Below are 23,980 nucleotides of genomic sequence, written 5' to 3'. Positions count from 1 at the left end.
GCTTTTTGCATGATAACCTAATTTAGTATGATAATCTATGAGTTTTATTAGTATCATATAATTAGCTTTGTTTCCTATTCATAAGTAATAGGTGTGTAAGTAAAAATCTTTTTAAGGATTTTTCTCCAGAAATTTTATATGGATGTATAAATTGCTTATCCATTGGAACATTCGTATTCTGTGTTCTGACCTTAAGGACTTGAGTATTTTGTGATTTGAGATTTTATTGGACTACACCAGTAATACAGTATTTAATTCATAAGAAAATTTTCTAATTATCAAGAGGAAAATAGGTGTATTTTTATGCATTAGAATAACCATATTGAAAAAATAATTGGGATTTTATATTCTTTCTTGGCCATACACAGAACACAGTACAATAACTTTGAAAATACATAAGCATGCCATTGTTGTGTAGATTTGATAATTTTAAGTAGTGCTTAAATGATAGTCACCCTTAGATTGCTTTTGATTTGATAAATTTGACTTTTATATATACAGCAATCTCTATATTTTTTGATTGATGTGAAAGATTCGTATTATATACATATTTTCCTGAACCATTCTCATTTATTAGGGTAATAAATTATATTTTTTTCAAACAATTTTATAAAACAAAATGAGTTTGCGCTTCATTTTTTTTAAACAAAGCTAATGTACTGATCTAAGAAAACCCATGTGATTTATCATGAATACTGTGTGCTGTATCTCTAGAATTTTTTTATGCTTTTAAATGTAATAGCAAGGATTTTATTTTTATAATTACATATCCCCCTCCTTTTTATTTTTATTGGATAGCAAAATAAACCATAGTTTATTAGATTCTTTCCTTACTTTGCTGTGGAGTATCTTTAGTAGATAATTAAAATAAATATGTAAAGCAGTCTGGTATGAATATGCTGTGCTGGAAAGCTTACTTTCTTTTTACAGGTCTGTAATTAGGTGAATTCAGCTGTCATCATTTGATGATTAACTGTTTTTTTTTATTCATTTGCACTGATTTTAATCTGACTGACAGAGTTATGAGGACAGTCTTGTGGTTGGTTTTCCATTTTCTAAGTCTCAAGGGATATATTTTACTTGAGTTTCAAAGTGAAGCTCAAGTAGTTTTTATGTGAAGAATAGCCTTCTTTGTATATGGTACAGTCACTTGTTTGCTCTCATAGCAATAACAACCAATAGTTTGCACATCCTACATTTTACATTTATAACATGTAATTGGCTATTGACTTGGCACTTGAAACTGGATACCAGTTAAACTGTTTTATGATAATCTTGAGAATGAAAAGTTTGTTGCTTTTATGAATTTTTGAAATTACATAAGGATTTTTGTCGCCTCTGATTGAGGGCTTTATTTACTCTTTAGCTTAGCAAATATTAGACTATTTCCCTTGCACTTTAAAATATCTTAACAATCTAGGATTATTGGCTTTGGATAGAGGATCTCAGTTGCTTCTTTATGATTTACTGTAGAAGGAGCTAACAATGAAAAATTCACTTCAGGTCCAAGATTCCTTGCATTCTTGAGTATTAATAGACTACCCCAGTATTGTAACAATGATACATGATAAGATCTGCATTTCTGTGAGAGATCATTGCATAGCCTTTTGTTATGTCCAAAATCTATTGGATGCTAACTAAACTTAAAGATGAAGATTTAATTATCTCTTAGCTCAAAAGAAAAACAGCCAAAGTATTACCAGTAGATTCAGACAGTAAAGTCTCCTTGCATTAGACATAATTGACTCAAGGATTTATATGGTAATTGTGTTGTTAATAAGAAATTTAATTTAATTCACTTGTCAAGGAACTTATCCTCAACCAATACAATGTTATTGCCCATGCAATTGGTATGACTAATGCAAAACAGACTTTCTTATATAGATAGTATCTTGCTTGTACAAGTGGACCTATATAGGTCCTTCTGCTCAAGTTGAACGTTGTTCCTTTGGGATTTTCCCGCATAACCTATATTACTGGCATTCAGAGAATGTGACGAATACACCAATAATTCTCCGTCATATTAAACAATGCATTAACTGCTTTAATAATTAACATTAATCTATTGTGTAGGTAAAAAAATCCATCATTAATTCATTGCTCTATTTTTGTAAAGAAGGCAAAATTAGATAAGAAATAAAGTTCACACCAAGTTTGAATGTTATCAAAATGAAGATGAAAAATGGCTAGCTTTCAGATATGGTACTAGCCATAAATGATAATCATAGTGTTTCACACAACACTAAATGCGAAGGAAGATATACCGGTATTTTATAGCTATGTTGATCCAAATAAGAGATGTATAAGTTAAAGATTACCTGTCTGTAGTAGACAAGCATATCAGTAAAGTTAAATGTTAAGCTATTAATTAAATATAAGATTGCAAAGCAGAAGATAAAAGACACAGGAAGGCAAAGTAAAAGAATAGAAGGGATTGTATAATGTATATGTAACCAACATCAAGCTTGTGAATTAACAAGATAAGGACAAAGCAGGCAAACTTAAATGAACCTATTACAACCAGGACTTATAAATTGATATTGGCTTCAAGCCTTTGATGAGCTCACTTTTATTTTTCAACAACTCAGATCATCTTTTCTAAACAATCAGAAGGGGAAAGGCAAGTATTAGTAATGGCAGGACATTGATGGGGAACATAATAGAGGAAAATGCTGCTCACATTATTTTCTATTCCATCAAATTTCGGGATTTTGTGGTCATAGATGAATCATATATGTCATATGTTTATCTGAAAAGAATTGATATTGTAATTATGAAATAAGTCAAGTGCATTACCATGATTTATGATATAAGGACAAATATGAAATGTTATATATTTTTTATGACATTATTAAGATACAATACTATGTTAGGGCTTCTGAGTTTACATTTGTCATATACAAATGGTAAAATATCTAAAGATGTATCAGAGCCCTATTATATTTTAACAATATTGTATTTGAAACACTTTGGTCCAAATTAAGGAGATCGTAATTCCTCTTGAAAATTTAATTTCCTAATCAGAAGTTATTTTATATTAGAAAATATTAAATGTTATATTTCCAATACCTGTAGGGGGAAAACTATAATATGCATTTTATTAACTAAAAGCTAACTGTTGAATTGTAAAAAGAACATGTAGCAAACTGAAGATATCTGTTCTCATTAGACATTAAATCCTAGTTATACTGTATTATAATACATACAGGCCAGGATATGAAGTGAAAAAGGTTGTACTAGTAATCCATCACTTAAATCAGAAATATTCTTTAATGGAACATAAAGCAAGCTCATTTATTTTAATTTCTCATCTAGATTGTGATGCATATGACTTTGAAAAGGCTAACCTACTTGTATGATACATAATATCCAATTCTAAAATTAATCAAATGCACAGTTTTGTTACTGTTACGTGGCTACAAATGGTTGTTTTCATAATTCAGTTCTAGTTTAACTATGTATGGACATTCTAGCTCCTGGAAAGGAAGTTGAAATCCTAATGTCACTAAAAGTGGATGTTTTTTCTACCAAGACATTTTTTATTTATATATATATTTCACATCATACAAATCCATCTCCTCTATTCTCAGAACTGTCAGAAATAAGTAAGTGTCTGAATCCATTTGCCCAAACAAAGAAAAATAGAAATTTGTTCACCAAAATGGTTGTCCTCTTCTTTGCCGTGAAACTTTTTTATTAGACTTCTATTTTCGAGGTTTCAATTTTCATTTCTTATGGAGGTTTTGTAGCTTCCAGGTCTTGAAGGCTATCATTAGCTGATTGTTCATCACTTTACTCAATCGGTTCCTTCACGTCATGTTGACCTACCTTAAGTAACAATTTTATTTTCCGTCCATATCATTTTGCTTACTTCTTAGCACGATTCATCCAATTTTAAGCCTAAAAAATAATAAACAGATAGGGGACACATTTTTCTACATTTCTGAAGCATGTTTTTGTGATTTTTGCCTATGCCTTTGCAATATTATTTATAGCTTGGTAAATATATGACATTGAGTAGTGTGTGTTTCATTTCAGGATTTGCATCTAGAATTTCAAATACTTGGGCAACTAGCTTATTAATAGTACAACTTTAAGTTTATAGTAATGCCCTAATCTATCAGTTGTCTTCAATTAATTAGTATGAGGGATTTTTATGCCACTTACACAGTGATGAAAACCAAAGGGGTTAAAATAACCAAGAGCTTTATTCAAAATAAGCCAGACCATCAAGGGATTGCTAATGTAAATGGAATATTTTACAACTTCATAAATGTAGCAGTTTGTGAACCAGTTTTCAAATTTTGCCAAAGTTATCCATACTTATTTGCTCAATGAAGGCTGGAAGTGTTGCCTTGTTTATACCTTTCAGTGCTCATGGGTTTTTGGAATGATGGATGAGAAGCAGCTTCAATTTTCAAGTTCCGGATGCATTTCCATCAAGCAAGTATGTTACCCAATTTTCTTAGGCTTTTATGTCCGGGCATAATTTATTCCTCCAAAATATAATTGTGAAGTGGCATTTTTTTTTATGAAATAAGCCTATATTGTCTACATTAAATTGTTGTTCACCACTTATGACTTATCCTTTGATGACATGTTTTAGCCACAGGTAATTTCTTGGTTGCTAGGGGTCTCACAAAGTTTTAATCATCTAAACCAATCATGACTTGTGTTACTTAGGTTTATTTTTCCATCAGGTTGTCAATCAGGCTTCTTTTATTGGAAGTAATCATAGCAGACACATTTCTGGATCTGGGCTTCATTCATATCATTAATAGTTTTCCCACGTCTTTTATTGCACTTTTGGATTTTTTGTTGTCGGTTTTCTTTCTTGGTTTTCTTTCTTGTTGTTTATGCATGTTTACTTTTTGTGACCAGCATCAATCACTCTTGTGTTTACACAGCATCCTATTTTTGTGTTTACAAATTAAGTATCGTATCTAAGTTTACCTGCTTTTGTCCACTTTTATGATTTTATATCCATATAAACATACAGAATAATTTCTTGTTTATGAAGTTATTAACCTTTCTCCTGTGCTTTATCTCTGCCTTGGCAATAAGTATCAAATTACGAAAGTTTGTCAAAACTTTTAATTTCGGAGATATGTGTGCTTCAAGAAGACGTTAGAATAAAGGCTAGCCATTTTTTCTCCATGACAAAAAAGTTACTTTATTTTTTGCGCTTGTAGCACATTTATTAATTTTGGCCTGCATTACATCTTTGTGTAACCATTTTTTTTTTTCTGTAATGCTCAATTCACGAATGTCAGAAATACTTAAATAAGGTACCGTCTGTATATTGTATAAAGAATTGTAAACATGAATTTACAAAATATTCAACAAACTTGACTAATATAAACATAGAATTCCATTAAAATGATAACTACTATAATACCTTATTTGATTATTTTGCTTATTGCTCTGTGTGTGGCGATCAACAGAAAGTAATTAAGTAAATCTGACTTATAATTCACATCATAATTTTCTATGGCATTTTCTCTACTTTCCCATTCCATACTCTTTGTTACCTGTCTGCGACTGAACTTTAGATCTCATTGACTTTTTGAGGTTTGAATTGTTCTTGATACTTGGAACGTGAAGTTGAGTAGTATGATCATCATTTTTAGCCAGGTGAAATAATGTCAGACTTTGTTTATAGCAGAGGGGTCCACTATTCTTTTAAAGGTGGCCCATTTCATTTTAGGAGTGTCATATGCCAATCTTGATCAAGTTGAGAGTGATTTATTTGGTTTTTATTCTGTTATCTTTTAGGAAGCTGTGTAAATATTTTCCCATAGACACCTTTTGATTATTTACATCCTTGGATGATTAGTTTACTGTAAACAACGTCACCCAATACTTAACTCACAAGACTTCACCTTACCAAATGAATTAAAAGTTGCAAGCAACCCGTATATGAAACTTTTAGATCTGGGGGAAAGAAAAATATGAAATATTGGGTTAATCCAATCTTGATAATCTTGTTTTACTCCTATTTTAAGTTGCATTGGTTTTAATAAACAAAATATATCAGACCGGTGCCTTTTAAAATTTGAAAGAGAAAATAAGTAAAATATTGAGAAAACAATGTGTAGTCAGAAAATTACTCGATTATTATTAGAATTAGCTATAAGCAAATTGAAAGGTGAAAAATAAGTATAACACAACATTTGGGCCGGTATGTTGGAAAACTTTTGAGTCCAGTATATAAGGAACTATGGTATCATTATTGACAAGAAAACTCGGTTGATAAAATCACACTACGTTCCCTTCAAAATGAGTGTAACGGCATTTAAATCTATAATACATTATATTCATGTTTGAAAATTAGAAATATCTTTCTGGAGGTAACAAAACAAAACATCTCTTGTATGGACAAACAAAGGAAATTATTATACAACCCTTTTTCATCTAAACCTGTTCACTTTGTGAAAAAACTATGGAAACTTTTGTCAAATTATTTAAAAAATAATAATAGATTTTCAACATGCAGATTTAGCTTCTGTGCTACTATTCAGACAAATATCATGCCAAATCTGTTGAAAATCACTACTAGATCCATATTTTATCCTGCTATACATTTAAATGTATATATTTTGATAACCCATGATAAATTATTGCATGGAGAAAAAAATACTACCACTTGACAAAGCATGCATGCAGGATCAAAATAATGTATGTAATTAGTCAGATAGAATGTGATCTATTATCCTTTTAGTTGAAGTTATAGATCTAGATGAGACTAGTATACTAGTACATCTGAACAAGTATTCACGAGAGAGAACCGAGGTTCTATGGGAAAAAATAAAAATGCAAGGAGAAAAATGCTAATGGGGGGTTGAAGATGAGACTGTATTTTAGTATTGTTGAGTGAGTAGAATAGAAAAGCAGGACATTTTAGGGACTTTAAAAATGGTGAACATTATAGAATGGTTATTAAAGTGACTATTGATAGTGGAAAGATGTTCAAATGTAGACTAGGGAAGTGTCAGCACTTACAGTGATTTAAAATGAAATGATGTGGTACTTGTATTTGGTTTTAGATGTTTATGGATAACTGAAACTTTAGAGGGATTGGTGAGTTGAAATTCACTTTTTTATACAGTGAAAGGTGACTTGACTACAAAAAATTTTTAGCAGTTAGAATTTTATATAATATGCTTTACTAGGGATAGTGTACAGTACAGACTTGGTAACAATATTTAGAACAGCGTCGGCTTGGACAATGCAGGGTATGTGTAGTTCAAAAGTTTCTTGTTAAACAGTTCTATGAGAACTTTTAAAGGTAAAAGGAAATTTTTATGAAGAATACATAAACCTGGTAAATGTTATATGACGTTGATAAGGGGTGCCGTGTGTAGGTTGTATAGGGTATATGCTCAAGCACCTTCAATTCTCAGCCGTTTTTCATCCATCATCAGAAGCATTCTCATGTTATCAGATATTCTGTACATTATTTTTTTTTTTTTTTTATTCTATAGCAGTATTTTGAACCCCTCTTCTCCAGTTGTAACTTTTCTTTCAATGCTACCCTATTATATATATATTTTATTTCCATACAACAGGAAATTGTAGTCATATCAAATTGTAATGTTCAAGATTAAGAGAATTTTCATTTGCATGCTTAATCCTCTATGTGCCACCTGCTTCATCTACACTTGATATGATATTTCTAGAGATAATTTCAGGCTCTTATAGGAATGGTTTTATTAAGTTGTTTGTGTTGTACTTCCATTATTCATCATTCAGTCATGTTCATTATATTTAATCATTGAGATTCTCTTTTCTCATAGGTATTTTGCTTTGATTAAAGTTGCTCAGTTCATGTAAGTACGTGGAAGAAATCTGGTTTCTGGTATCTGCCTCATTGGGTTGCTATGATTGCAGTACTCCTTATCTCTTCTGATCTATAAATTTACATTTGCTTCTTATTGTTTACATGTTAATATATTCTCAATTCACCCAGAGTGCACTCAGTGTTCATTTATCATGTCTGGCCTTGTATCTTGTTGAGTTGCAACTTGCTACAGTATATGATTTTATGGCTGGTGATTATGCTACTTATATTGAATATTCTTATATTTCCTGGTAGTTGTGAGTTTTGCCTAATATTCTAGGTTTTTGTGAATTTTATATATAGCTGTGTCTTTTATCAGTGAGCTGTGATTGAGTGAATAGGGACCAAGGAGTGCTTTGTTTATGTCTGACTCTTAGAGCTTTGTAATGTACTCACCTTAATTGTTTTTGACTTGCTCTATACTCTTGCCACACCTGGATGATTTTATAGCTTGTGTCTTATTGGACAAGTACCATGTCTCTTGTGTTCATTAAGTTGTTATCAGCTGTTTTCTCTGCTACCTCTTCTTCTGTAACCAGCTCCCACCTTCGACCTTTGTCACCATAGAGATGACCCATCTAAAGTCCATGATATTTTGCCCCACTGTCTTTTCTTCCCGAGTCCTTGGCTCAATCTGTACCACTTGTCCAAACAGTGGAACCTGTCACTATGCCTCCTGTTTATTACATTCAGATGATTGAAATTGACCTATCTCATAAGCTATGAGAATTGTCTAATGTGGAATCTGTGCCCCCATGTCTTGGCATTCTGAAATGACTTAATTTTAATTTTCTAAAAACTTCAAGCAAAGATATTAAAAACATGGTCCCTCAGTGTAGCACTAATCTTTCTCAACGTAAGAGAAAGCCAAGTAAGTTTTGTGACCACAAATGGGGTCCTATGAGCAATAACCATACTTCCAATTGATATTCCACTCTAGTCAGTACTGGAGCGATAGTAGGAGTGCCTGGAGAAAGATATGAGATTTGTCATAGTTCTGGCATTATTGATCACCTGCGCTACACTGTATGAGTTTTCATCGGTACATGATGGGGGGGAGATTTCTTGAACCTAAGTCCAAGATGACTCTAGAATCTATACGCCATGACCAAGTCTTGGTCTCCAGACTTTAGTGATTCATTACCCAGTTAAAGCCAATGTAGATCCAATAAACTGCTTGATTGCTGATCGAAACAGTGGTCTATGTCATTCCACTAGTAAGTGCTGGATTGATACTATCATTATGTTCTTGGTTGGTTTTCCACTTATTTCTTTTTGTAAGACAAGAGATAAGAAGAAGATAAGATGTTTGCCTTCATCTGTTATCCATTCAGCCCTAATTTCCCAATATTGCCAACTGATGGTGCATTGTTCATCTCCCAATTCTGGAGGGGTTTAATGTTCTCAATTCACCTCATGAGGTGTACTAAAAGCATTATTAAAGAGTGTTTGCTGTTTCCTTAGTCTCTTATTTGATTTCACATTTTACTGTTTAATTTTACCTTCTTCCCTGCTTCCTTCCATATAGCTGCCTAACTTTTACTTCAGTTCAACTGAGTTTTTTTCTCCCAGTTAAATCTTGCCTGTGAATGTCCTTCCTAGCATTCAGACACATTAATATGTAACTTTCTCCAAGATCCCTTTATCTTCTCTTTATTATTTATTGAGGTTTAATTGTCCCTGGTACTATTAGTTGTTTTTACTTCTGATCTATGAGGTCTCCTCATGTATTCTCCTTGGCAGAAATGTATGTACAAAAATTTCATTTGATCTAAGCATGATCTTAAGCATAAACCCATCCTTTGCAGCAGAATTAATTGTCAATGATGTGTTTTTTTTCCTTTTGCTGGGTGTTTCTCTTCTATAGTAGAACTGTACTCATTTGAGTGAGAATGTGTGGGGGAGGCTTTCAGTATTTTCAGGGCTCACATGTCAAAGTCTGAAATTACTTTATAATTATTCTTTCTCTTGTAGGGGTTTGCTTTTGTGTATATGGCGATGACAGTGTACTTCATGTCAAACTTTGTATTGATGAAGATAGATGCTGCTCTTCAAGATCTTTCTTGTCTTTTTATTCTGCTGACATCTGTGAAATTCATATAGTTAATCCCTTGGAGAATTTATTTTTCCAGAATTGTTGGTTAAGGAACTTATTGAAAAAAATGACTTGTATGGCCACCGTTGTAGCAATATGTTACGTATTATTGGCAAGTCTTCCTCAATTGCTTCGGCTTTTAAATTTACTCTAGTTAGCTCCTTACAAGCTGCACCAAGACCTTTCTAAAAAAAAGGTTCGTTTAGCTCCTGGTACTCCAAATTTTAGCCGCCTTCTTTTTCTGTGTTTCATTATTTTCTTCCTTCTTGCTCTCCATACCTCAACTTCAAGATTTTAGAGAACTGCTGGGTATCTCCATAGCTGCACTTTGGCGTGGAGTGACCATGCAACCCTAGTGCTGGACCATATTGCTCAAATTCCCTGAAGTATTACACCAGGATTATCATCTTTCCAGTAAGTTTTTCACATCCTAATTCACCAGGTGCTGTACATGTTAAAGTTTAAAGGCTGCTCATGAATGGCAAATGCAAGGGTCTGGACATTTCCGTAGCTAGCAGTTCAATGCCCCAGAGACTGGCCATATAAACATGATCAGCACCAAGCCCTCTTTCTACCCAAGCTAGGACCAAGGAGGGCTACGCAATGGCTGCCGATGACTCAGCAGATAGACCTATAGGCTCCCCCAAATCCCCCATCCTTAGCTCATAAGGATAGTGAGATTGCAGCGACCAAAGGAACTAACGAGTTTGAGCGGGACCCAGTCAGGGACGTTACCACATCAGGCATGTTTTAGAGAAGAAAATTGCAGATGAGGCTTTTCTCTTTTGACAATTTAGCATCTATTGTGGGCTTGTTTCCAGAAGGACTGGAGTATGTTATAGGTCATGGGTGCAGAACCTTGATTCTTCTTTTTATATAATCCACTTGAAGAATTGGTTGTTTATCATGGTTTCCTGTCCCCATTTCATTGCTAAAACACAATATCTCCCTGTTCCCACACGATGTACACTTAGTTCTTTACTCAGGGTTTATTTACAATTTCTTATAGTGAGGACCACCTTGCACTCTTGGGGTGGTTAGGATACATGTGACATACAGTCCACACTCCATACTCCATGTTGGGAGATTTATTATCCCTGCTTCACTTTGATATGGCCATCTGAATTAGTACATTTTTATAAAGAATATGTGCAAATTCACTTAGCAACTTGAAAATATATTGGTATAATGAAAACTTGGAAAGAGTGGCATAACTGTGTCCTCCTACAGGTAAGGAAAACTCCCCCTACCTACCCATCCCTGAAATTTCCAGTTTTAAAAGACGGGAGAAATTATCCACATTCGTATGACTGAAAAAATTATGATAGAATTGGGCGTATCGGATGCTATAACTTATTATGTTTTCTTGTTAGCAATGTTTGTTCATATCAGCAGGAAACTTACCATGAGCAACTAGAGTTCATAGATGCACTTCGTGTGTGTGTGTGTGCGTTTTTCCATAGCCAAAGTAAGAGACTGAATATAGGGTTGCCTATTTGTTGCTATATAAATACACCAAAAATAAATTTTATTTTCTGACCATTGGTCAATAGAAATTGCACATACGTCATATGATGTACAGTAAGTCGCTGACCCCCCATAAGTTTCAAATACAGTACCCGTTTATTGGTATTTTTTGTCCTGTAGGGGTTATAGACATGTGATTCTATGTTGAAAAAGATAATATAGTTAGAATTTATTTAAATTAGCTGATTATATGATAAAATATCTTAATTGCTAGGGCAAAATTGTGTCATTAATTCAGAAAAAATTTCTAAAGATATAAAAGGATGACATGAATTATATTTAAAGGGACCGTCCGCCATGCCTGATTTTTTTTTTTAATTATTCAAAATACACAATTTCTATAGATGCTTTAGACATATACCTTTATCATATAAAAATTTCCAGTCATTTGATCAAAAACATTTTGATATAATAGCAAAATTTATGATATAAAAAAAATTTAGCTACATTTTTCTCCACTAGTATGACACCAATTGTTTTGAAAATCAAACCATCTAAACTTTTTTATGAATCAAATAATTCTGTGTGACAGATTTTTTATTTTCCCTTTTCTTTTTTTTAATGAATTTTTTCTTGATTTTCTTCTCCTAGATGTAAGATATTCATGAAGAAAAAGAGGAAAAGGAAAATAAAAATTGTTAGACTAAATTGTGCAATTTTTATTCCTCTTTTCAATGATATCTTTCTCTCTAAAATCGAACAATGAATAAGTGAGAAAAATATACTTAAATGTGAATAAGTATGCTTTTTAGTTATGAGCTCCCAAAGATTTGCGACAAATTTTTGCTACTTTTCTGAAAGAAATCAAGATGACATTATTATGATAACCTTACTTTGTACTTTTGTTGTTTATTCCTACATAAACACACCCTAAACAAGGTTTTTCAACCTCAAGTTTACTATTGCACTTGGTGTAAGGGTGTCACGAGTTGCCAGAGGCCTCTCATTGTTGCCAAAGTTTTAGTTAGCCTGTTTCAGCTTTGTACTCTTATTCATGTTTCCCTCTCTTCTTGGTTTTTTTTATCTTTCTCTCTGTTTTCTTTATGTTCTTTCTATGACCTTAGGTAACATTAGCCTTGCTATAAAGTTCCCGAGGACATTGTGAAAACACAAGGTACATACGAACTGCAAGTAAACAAACTCGTGCATTATAACTTCTATATGTCTTTGTAATCTCTGGCTGCTGTTCTCATAGCTCGTAGTTTTTGTTCACCTACCCTGTGTCAATACCTTCCATTTTTGCCAGACGTACGAGATTTCGAAACATAAGTGAAAAAATCGCTATATATATATATATGCAAAATTAAACACACAGACGATTCTGTCAAACTCAGTCATGCAGACGACGTCATCGCTTTACCGCTATATTTTCATTATTTGTAAAAATTGGCTGAAACTTCTGGAGAGCATGTACGATATGTTTGCATACATAGAAACAATGAAACTATTTTCAATTTCTCGAAGTTGGTTTGTCAGAACACCATGGCGGCCGGTCCCCTTCTACTCACCATCTTTTTTAGAAAGAAATCTAAACGAATATTTTCCATGCATTTTAAATGAGAAGTCTAGAGTTGGGAAGATTTCTCTTGGGAGAATGTATCTTTTCTTTAACTATATTTCTCAAAACCATTTTTTTTAGCCTTGTATAAGTGAATATACATACTGTATTTAATTATAAATTTGTTACGAAAAGATTAATCCTGTACAAGTGAATCCAGTGTTGGTGTATCCATTGATGGGTCAACTGTATACACATTCAAATAGATATTTTTTTTCAACTTTTAAAATTTGAAAATGTAGCAAAGGCTTTTAGAATTCTTGACACAAGTAGGTTAGCTCATTAGTTGAAGCAAGATCATCAGACTGGAAACAATATAGAGTTGATAGCTAAGGGTTATGAGTATGATGCCTAAATTTTTCATGTTTCTCTTGGGAACCCACTCTTGGAATACATCTTGTTTGTATGTAGGGACCTTTCTATCCAGTGTATGGCTCTAGAGAACAAGTCACTGATGCATTCACCATTTATTTGGCCGTTTATTTGCCAAATCTTATGGATGAACTTTCTTTTTTATAAAACTTCCAAAACATAAGTCGCTTCATACATCTACACAAAGGCTCATCAGCATTGCATCTAACATGCCTACACATATCATGCCCTTCAACCTCATTTTGTACAAACTTATGTACATCTCAAATATCAAGGCTATTTCTTTCCTATATATTTTTCGGGGCATCTATTTAATCCTTTAAGAGACCTTGTGCCCCACTTCCTACACTTTAGAATTATACATTTCTCATTATCCTATTGCTGTTAGTTCTTTCCATATATCAGATCTCACCTGTGCAAATTTTTTCTTGGTTTATTTATCCATCCATTCTTCATCGCATTGGTTCTAATACCTAATATATTAGCATACAATTCATCTAATTAGCCTCATCCTTTAATTTTTCATTCATATTCAACATCCTCACTTCCTTTCCATAAAGAAAAGTTGGTTCAATAATCTCTTTGTACATTTTCACCTTTGCTTCTTTGGACAGCTTAAGTGTTCTACCAATCTTTAGTATGCACACTGCTGTCTTTTGTTCTTATTCATGACTCACTTTCCCCATCTTGCCATCATTTATTATGTTTACTCCAAGATACTTATACAAATGAACTACAAACCAATTTCTTCCTTTCATATTAATATTCGTTACTCCATTAGCCAAAGCTTTAACCTCTGTGGCCAGCTTTTTATGTTTATTTTCGTTGTCCCCCAATCAGCACGTAATATGCAATCCCCAACCATTCCTTATCCCAAAACTTTGCTCTTACACCCACTGTCCTTTCTCCTCCTTGTCATATCACATTGTTCATAAAGATGTTGAAAAGCCATCAATATGTAATACACCTCGTCTCTGAATAACTTTGCAACAAATCAGACATTCTCCTGCCTACTAATTTAACATATACTGTACTTCACCATCATCATAAAAGTATTAAATTGCTCTCAAGAACATACCAACTATGCCATACATTTACAGTATTGTCCACATTGCCTTTCCATTAATTCCATCATTATATTTTTCTAGATTGCCACAGTCAACTTCTTTATCCGTCTTGTACATGTCTTACCGATTTTTATCATAATTATACCATACAGCTTCTCTGGTACATTGATAATAATTTTTTTGGTATGTATATATATATATATATATATATATATATATATATATATATATATATATATATATATATATACATATTTATATATATATATATATATATATATATATATATATATATATATATATATATATATATATATATATATTTATACTGATATTATATATCTATCTGTATGTATGTATTATATATGCACATTATTATTATTATTATTATTATTATTATTATTATTATTATTATTATTATGACTTGCTAAGCTACAACCCTAGTTGGAAAAGCAGGATTCTATAAGCCCAATGGCACACACACACACACACATATATATATATATTTATATATATATATATATATATATATATATATATATATATATATATATTATATATATATATTATATATATATATATATATATATATATATATATATATATATATATATATATATATATATATATATATATATATATATATATATATATACCGGTATATTATATATATATATGTATGTATGTATGTACACATACATACATATACATACAAAAAATAAGCCCCATATACATTTTAATATTGAATTTTCTCTGTCACGGGATGCTAGTTTGAGATCCCAGGGCAGAATTAATTTTCAATTATTAAAAGGTATTTGTGGATTACTTTACTTATGAGAATCTTGAGGCTTATAGATGAAATTATCATATATATATATATATATATATATATATATATATATATATATATATATATATATATATATATATATATATATATATATATATATATTGAATAAAAATGCATAATATTGTCCTATTACTTGTGTAATAATTGTTATTTAATTCTTACTGATATTAAGTAATTATTCTTTTTCATTTTCATGGTGCAGAGTATGGAAGTCCAGGCTAGTAATATAATTCTTTTATTGTTTGTTGATGGATGTTAAAGTTAAGGTCAGACATATTTGCTTTTCCCACACCTCTTTGGCTTTGACATTTCAACCCTACCCTATGTAAGGAAACTTTTATGATCTCATATAAACATAATGGCATGAAATGGCTGCATTTTTGGGCCATTGTGTGTTTCGTATCCCTTTTCTGCTTGTATTTTGATATACAGCTTTATGAACTGGAATAGGAAATATCTTGCTTTAGGCCAGGTTTTCATTTGAGAAGTTAAGTACCATACTAGAATCGACAGATGTGTTGGGTGTTAATACTGATCCTGTCTGGGTTTTACTTCAACGCAATCCAAGGTTCATCGTGGTTATAAGTAGGTGGTGCTCATTGTGAGATTGCATGATTTTTATGTAGTAATTATTTATACTTTTTCATTAGGTAGCTTGTTTTAGTGAGTTGATTCATGAATTTTTGTATATTCTCACTTTACACATTTTTGGATTTAGAAGGAATGAGAGAATGAAAAGGTCTTTTCATGGTGCAATATTGACTAAACAGTTTTAATTCACTATAGTTTGGCAGTTTAATGAGGTTGATTTTCCCATCCTCCCTGTTGTTGCAACTAGTAAAGTTGTGGGTTTCGTATCTTTTATTGTCTACTTAAAAACTTTAGACATACCTATAGATAATGTTAATTTGTGTCTAGACAAAAATGGATTCATCCATGAATTATTTTTGTACCTGTGATTTGGTTAATGTTGATAGTACAGTAATGGGCAATGGGTTAACCAGATCACCCAAAGAGGCACATCAACATCATTTGCGGACTAGCAATAACCAGTTATAAAACCTCAGGGATGGGTAACTGATCTCTTTTATATCCTTCTCTAGAATGTTCACAATTTCAATTTATGATATCTGAAAGGACAGAGAGATATGGGTGCCTCAGTTTTGGGCTTCTTACTACTTACTGCTAGAATTTTTTATTGCCTTTACCAAAGGCTTGTGTTTATTGAAAGGAAAGAAATGATAAAATTTTAAATCTTTTCATGACTAAATGTCGATAATCCCCAACTTTTAGAGAAGAAGCAATATGAACATCAGGGAAGGGTCACAGAAATAGAATACCTTCATAGAGATAACGTAATTGGAAATCAGATGAAAATATTTTATTTTTGTGATATAACTTAGGGGTGGGATTCCACTGACAAACTTACTATGAAATTCTTATTAAGCAATATAAATACTATATTAAGTATTGAATAATGGTTTAGGAATTTTGACCTGAGACACTCCAGAAAGTGCAAAAGTTTATCAACTTTTATAAACTTTGACAAACAAAGAGTGAGAAGGCCAGCCACCTGGCCTTGGAGAAACTGTAATAGTGTATATGTATGTTTGCTAACTTACATACATCATCCAATATTATTTTACATGGATGCACAAAACAGTTTGGTGTATTGTAATGTAACATATATGTTCATGTATTTAATTCTTGAAAGATGTCGTAAGTGCCATGTATTAAACCAATGTCTTATCCGAATTAATACTTTATTCCTTCATTTTCAGTTACTGTATTCTTTTATTTCTGAGTACATTCTTATTTTTTTGAATTGTCCGTTGTACTTAAGTTTATAGTTTTTTTTCTTTTTCCTAGTCATCCTTAAATGTTCATTACCAAACTGCTTACATCATATTATCCTTATGCACTGACCATAATGAAATCCTGCTGTTTCTTGATAAGATAAGTATACTCTAGCTGACTACTTTATAGGGATCCTGACTTAATGCTAAAAGACTTGTGGATTGCTGTTGGTCCTTTGCTTTTGAAGTAAAGAATGAAAAGTTAACTTTACTGTGATATCATTTGTTCTTGCTTTTTTTTTTTTTTTACTTTTACAAGGTATTTAATGTAATTTTAAGATGCTTAGTGACCACATATGTTCAGATGAAAATAGATTCCCATAGTCTAATAATAGTAGACAACTGGCACAAAAAGAAGCATAGTTAGAAATTTTTCAGCAGATTACTGTAGTCTCAGAAACCAATGTTTGCAAGCAAGAACTCATGATTGTATCAAAAGTTGCTTCTTGGTAAACACGGTGCTAAGGGTGTGCATCACTGATTGCTGAGCTGAGCTGTGGTTGTTGGTCTTCACCTCTCTCAGGTTCTGGGGGCACACCGTCACCCTGATTCAGATGACGATTCTGACGAGGATTCAAACTTTTTCCCACAAACCGTAGACAGTCTCATTGCCAAACAGGTCAGCAGCTGCTACTGGCGAGTATGGTTCTCGTACAAGCTTTTGTTTTATTCTATTTTCTCTTTTATCAGCTCTTCAGAATCATCTTAACTTTCTTGGGAGACTTTGTTTTTTATTCTAGACTGACTATATTGGTCAGTTCTGGGTTAGTGTTCATATTTTTACTATTTCCATTTATTTTATTATGTTAATATTAACTAATGTCTCTAAATATAATGTGTTGTATAACTTCACTACTTGTCTCATAGTAACTGGATTTTATACCATATCTACTGTACATTGTTTATCATTCTCCCTACATTTCTCTCTCTAATGTTGTCATGATTATATTTAGCTGAGCCTTTCCTCTTCATAATACAGTATTTTCATTTCATACCTCTGTTCCTTAAGTCTGTAATCCTAGTACTTTTATGTTGTTCTTAAAATTTTCATGTTTAGAAGACCTTTAAAATTGCTATAGATTTTTATTTTAAAGTAAATAAACTTCCTGTTATAAATTATTTTTACTTAACTAAACTATTATGAGGCACATTATCATCCTTGTTTTTTTTTTTTTTTTCATGTTATATTTTGTATCTAACTTCCAATTTTCTTTTCATTTCTTTAACATTGTATTACTTTTAGTTTGCTTTTCAATTTACTTTGTGTCTTTTATGTCTGAAGCATTATTTTTATTACCTGAATTTCAAATTGTATTTATAGTTGCAATAAATTTCACTTTAAACAGTATCTCAAATTACAAAACCGTAAAATAGTTGTCACTGAAAACTTTGTGATCTTAAAGTAATTTTGTTGACCGTAATCAAATGCTACATAGGTTTATAAACTTCAGTTGCATGTTAGGGATGGACTGCATTAGAGAATGAACCTTTTAACTCACAGATAGTAAACTAGTTTTAGCCTGAAAATGTATTGTTTTGAAGGGGTAATGGTTATTAATAGCCTTTTGTTGATGATTGGAACTGTGCATGTCTTTGGCTATAGGTGAATTGATTTGCTTCCTTGTATGGCAGATGGAATGATGATTGGTGGTTTTGAATATGTACATGAATGTAATGGGAGCTTTTATATTCTCTCTAGTTATAGGTTAGTGTGTATGTGTTGATACATTTACAGAATGAGATTGACTTGTAAATTGTTTTTCTTAAACTGTGTGCATCAAAGTGTTATTTCCAGGAATCTTGATCCTACAATATTTTTTTATTCATATTTACTTTTGTAAAGTGTTTTCTACACATGGAAAATTTGCAGTAGCTACATTAATAACTTTGCTGTTTACCCATAAGCGATTTTAATATGAAACTTAGTATTTCCCTTGAAATCTTCGGATATGTTATACTACTTGTGGGTAATTCAGTGAAAACAGACTTAGTATTCCTATAACCTTGACTAGTTCTTTGAATTTTGATACAGTAACGGTAGTACTTGGCCTTTTGTAGGTACAGTATATACTGAATTTCTGTTTGTAGAAGATTTATTATTTCAAGTGCAATACCTGGAAATCATGTGCTGTTCATTTAAAGAAAGAAGAGCTTTACTACTAAACACAAAAAGAAAACAATCTCCATATTGTATGTAAGACAATTGTTCCTTTGAGACAAGAGATTAAGCCAGTTTGACAGTGTTTTCTCATTCCCGCTGCCATGTTGTTTAGTTTTCTTCAAAGTCAAAGTATCGACTAGACTGCTATTTTTTCATGCTTGTGTTTTCATCATTATGGTATTTTATGTTCACTTTCTTTTATTATGGATAATGTATTAGTCATGTTTCCAAAAATTTTGAAATTTAGATTTTATGAGGACTGCAAATTGTATGAGCTTTTATGAGTAAAAGTGGATCCTCATCTGAAATGCATCACATGTAAAGGGCTCATATCCTCCTTATTCAGTCATTCATCTGAATCCAGTCACTAATTTAGAGGAACTTATAAGTGGCCATTTTTATCTGGCTGGAAGAAACAGAGTTAAGAATGGGTAAGCAAAAACTAAACATATTAGATCGAAAATAAGTCTTAATTTGGGGTCAGATACAGTTTCCTGGAAATTCCTGTTCCTGGCTGCCAACATTGCCCTTCAGGCTACTTTGTCCCTCGTTTTGGCAAGTTAGTAGTTTAGGTATTCGGTAATAATTCACCGTAAGTCGTCAATTGGTTCCAAGGAACCTGAAGTAAGCCAGTTTTTTATGTTGGTCAGATTTTTTACCTATAAAGTGACTTCGACTTTCCCTATACACACACTGAACATAAAAATGTACTTACAAGCTATAATTTCATAAGAATCAGGTACAGTGGTACCTCTACATACGAATTTAATCTGTTCCACAACTGACTTCGGATGTAGAAAATGTTCGGATGTCGAAACGAATTTTCCCATAAGAATACATTGAAATAGGATTAATCCGTGGTTGAGCCCAAAAACCTATGGTAACTTCTTAATAAACTACTACACATAATTTCCCATGAAAATAATGCACACTAAATTAGATAATAGACATGTAAAAAAGAAGAATTATCAAAAAATGATAAATAAGAAACGGGTTTTTAGCGTCACTTTACCTTAGAAACTCCAGTGCAGGTGTTGTTTGTCTTGCTACGCAGAGAGGAGACAGACGGGCGGCGAGGAGGTAGAGAGGTTAACTACGATAAACGTACACTACCACTACCGTAACTTATTCTAGCTTACACTAAGTGAACTTTAACATAACTTAGCTTATTTTTTTTTATTTTTATATTTTATATTTTTTTTTTACATTTTCTTTTTTCTTTTTGATGATTAATTTTAATCACTTTCACTCTCTAGACTTAAAATTGATTGAATTTTTTTCTCTTCACTCTTTGCTGTTTTCTTTAAACCACTTCCTTCCTCTTCATCACTAGTTTTTTTTAAAGAAGCTATCGATAGAAAGTTGCTTGGTACAGCTTTTCAGAATGTTTTGAAAATAAGTTAGGGAAACATCATCAAACTGCGCAACTACACGACAAACCTGTAATTTCTTTGGATGGTATTTGTCTATGAAATCGACCACGTCTTGATATTTTCCTAACACCTCTTTTATTTGCGCCGAACCTATTGCAAGTTCACTCATACGGACGCCACGCTCATGCTTTTCAATAATTCCTTGCTTTACTTCTAAAGAAAGCATTCCCTTATTCCTTTTCTCACCACTACCACTTGCGAAACTAAGCCTTTTAGGACCCATGATTTACGTAAAATACCGTAAAAGGATGAACGTAAAAAATCACTATTAAAATACAGTTAATAGCAGAACGCACAGGGCACAACCACACGAAGCCGAGAGAACAGAGGAATGTCCCAAGCCACGCTAATTGAGGGTCCCTCTGAAGTCGAAGTGCTGCCTTCTATCGGCGGAAATAAAAAACACATCAGGCGCTATGAGCACCGACTACGCGTATGGGTATTGTTTACTTCGGGTGTCGAAAAAAAAATTCGGGTGTAGAGTAGGAACGTGTTCGAATTGTACTTCACGTGTCGAAAAATTCGGACACAACCAGTACGACGAAAATTGCTTAATTCGTGTGTCGAAATAAAATTCGGGTGTAGAGTAAAAAATTTGCTCGAATTTTACTTCGGATGTTGGAAAATTCGGATGTAGATACGTTCGGATGTAGAGGTTCCACTGTACTTACACAAATAAGCTCACATGTGAAGTACAGTACTTCTTGTTGTTTTATAACTTTAAGACCGATATAAATGGGAATAAAATCATGTAATTGATTTTTTGTAATCAATATTCAAGAAAGTGACAGGTTAAAATTATGTAAAGAGGGTTGTTAATGTACAGGGTGTTGAAGATTTTAATCTTGATAATTTGAGAATGTAACTTTTATCAAATGCTGGTCTGTTAGCTTATAGAATAATTGGCATGGAAATATTGAAAACCTTGGAAATTCACTTCAGTTGCAATTTATAGAACCTTCCTTGGTTTCTTTACACAATATTATAGTTTATAGTACAGTTGAAGAGCTTGTGATAACTCCAATAGATGATCAGACTTTGCTAGTCTCCTATTGAGAGCATACTCTAGTTTTTCCAGTTTCTGTGTGTGATCTTCACTTGAGCAGTTCCTTGTGCAGAATATGTGCCTGCTTCTGTGAAGTTGGTTAATGGTAATCAATTAAAGCCAAGGAAATTTTCTATTTCCTCTTCCGAGGAAGATTTTATAACTACAGAACTACAGAGAACTTGAATCTACGTTTGAAGTTATTGTTCCTGGTCTTTTACAGCAAAGTTTCATACCAAACCCATAATGCTTGTTGGTTCAAGTGAAATACAAAAGTAACCTTTTTTAGTTTTTCAACTATACCTGGAAGTGAGATGTGTATTTCAGCTAAGAGGTTAATTTACTGAAACTTAGTTGAAGATTCTTTGGTCATATTGCTAGTGAGGACTCAGTCATATACTTGTATCACTACATCTAAGATACTGTTGCAGCAATGTTTTGCATGCCCATAGCATTTATTGCTGGTATTCAGTCGGATCATTCAGCTATTCAGGACTCATTCTGGTAGTGTACAGTACATTACTGTATATAGTTCTTTTTTTTGTCCTTCCGAATTAGGTATTAAGGCACCATATGTTTAATAGGGTGTTGATAAAATAAATTTTTTTATATCAAAGAGAGTTAGTGCCTTCCTTTTTTTTCCTGGATTATTAACTTTAATTTTATGGTACAAAATGTAGAGGCAAACAGGCAGCATTTTAGTAGTTGGCTGTTTTAGTAGAGACCTCTCTTGACAAAATAATGTGACTTAGATATCCTGTTCACAGAATTTATGGTTTATGGTTTACACGAAAAAGGCTTTCCTTTCTACCAATTGAGAAATTTTTAGTTGAAAAGTTAAAGAAGTTGATGTGGTGAGAGAGGTGAGGAGGAAATGTTGAGTGTTTGGAATGAGAGTCCCCTTTCAGTAAAACCTCAGGTATCTGAAATTCTTGGGTTATCCTCTTTTTACTCTGTCCTTCTTACTGAATTAAACCTGGAAGAGTCTCACCAAGTTTGGCTTATAATATAAATCTGTTCAATAAACTTTATTTCTTCTCCTTAGGATTTTTCTGAAATGGAACATTGTCTAGTCATTCCAGACAATACGATTATGGTTTCTTATGGCTTTATTGTGGTGGTACTTCTCAGCAAAAGTTTGGACATCCATCCATTTTACAAGATTTCCTTGATTAGTCAAACAAGGGCTTCCTCTCTCTGATCCTCCTCTGTGCATCCATCATTGTCTTATGTTCCTATTTCTTTAGCTCCTAGCTCTTCCCTGAGACTTTACACTAACACCTCCACATCATTATCATTGACATCAAGACTCACGAACATGCCCCGAATGACAATCTCCTCCACTATAGGCATGACTTCAAAGCCCTCAAAAGTCCTATTCAGTTAAGGCTTCAAGTCACAAATTCCTCAAGGCAGAGTTTCAAAGTCATGTGATAAACTTCCTGCCAGGCACTGCCAAGGAAATTTATGAAGTGGAAAATATTGAAAGGGTCTTTCCAAAACTCTCAGAGATCACATCAAAGCACCTATGGAAGGGTTGAATGAGAGGAGTCATTAAAGCCAAGAACTTCAAAGTAATGTAGTTGAATTTTGGGTAGCACATTATCCTGCGAGTTTGAGTGTTAAGCTGGAGCCTTGTCCAATACAAAGAGGGTCCTCAGAGGCAGTTGTTTCTCCTCTAAATATTTTAATACTATGGCCAAACAAAACATTAAACCATTTGCTAAAACACTATCTGGTCACCAAGTCTTGCTATTTAATCTCCATATCATGGGGAACTTGAGTTTTCTGAACATTATATTTTTAAAAGCCCAAAAGTTTTTTAAGTGGTGATTATTTGTGGCTTAAGTTTGATATCCCCACTTGCATTGGCTTATGCCCTGGCAGTGCCTTCTCCTCTTTTGTCATATGTCTTGTTGGCATTTTCTTCAAAAAATAAAAAAAATTTAACAAAATTTTTTATTTCTATACTCAATGTTCATATTACTTTCCCATTTTCTTTCCCTTCAGTAAACACATGTCCAAAGTAAACAAATGGACATTCTAACGCTAAGAGATTGGCGCCTCAGCAGGTTTCGAACTCCAGGGATGTCTCCAAAAGGCTATCACAGCCCAAAAATGTCTAGAGCATATTTATGATTATTTATGATTCTGTAAAGAAAGAGGGTTTGTTTAT

At 32.6% G+C, this 23,980-nt stretch overlaps 1 protein-coding gene across 13 annotated transcripts in view; it reads left to right on the top strand.

The window, feature by feature from the left end:
- Positions 1–23,980, top strand: part of fmt (phosphatase 6 regulatory subunit 1-like protein fmt) — a 228,552-nt gene that overhangs the window by 97,686 nt on the left and 106,886 nt on the right. For 5 of the 13 annotated variants that reach the window (XM_068364570.1, XM_068364574.1, XM_068364572.1 and 2 more), the window contains exons 14-15: positions 4,373–4,447; positions 17,689–17,784. The exons of 2 other annotated variants lie outside the window; for them this stretch is intronic. In XM_068364570.1, coding sequence (XP_068220671.1) covers positions 4,373–4,447; positions 17,689–17,784 — 171 coding nt within the window. Of the gene's footprint in view, positions 1–4,372; positions 4,448–15,511; positions 15,527–17,688; positions 17,785–23,980 lie in introns of all 13 variants that reach the window. 6 more of the 13 variants (XM_068364576.1, XM_068364571.1, XM_068364578.1 and 3 more) reach the window with 4 other exon arrangements.

This window comes from Palaemon carinicauda, chromosome 41 (genome assembly GCF_036898095.1).
Source record: "Palaemon carinicauda isolate YSFRI2023 chromosome 41, ASM3689809v2, whole genome shotgun sequence".
Classification (NCBI taxonomy): Eukaryota; Metazoa; Arthropoda; class Malacostraca; order Decapoda; family Palaemonidae; genus Palaemon; species Palaemon carinicauda.
Note: the sequence above shows the minus strand (reverse complement) of the source record. Positions and strands in the feature narration are given on the sequence as shown.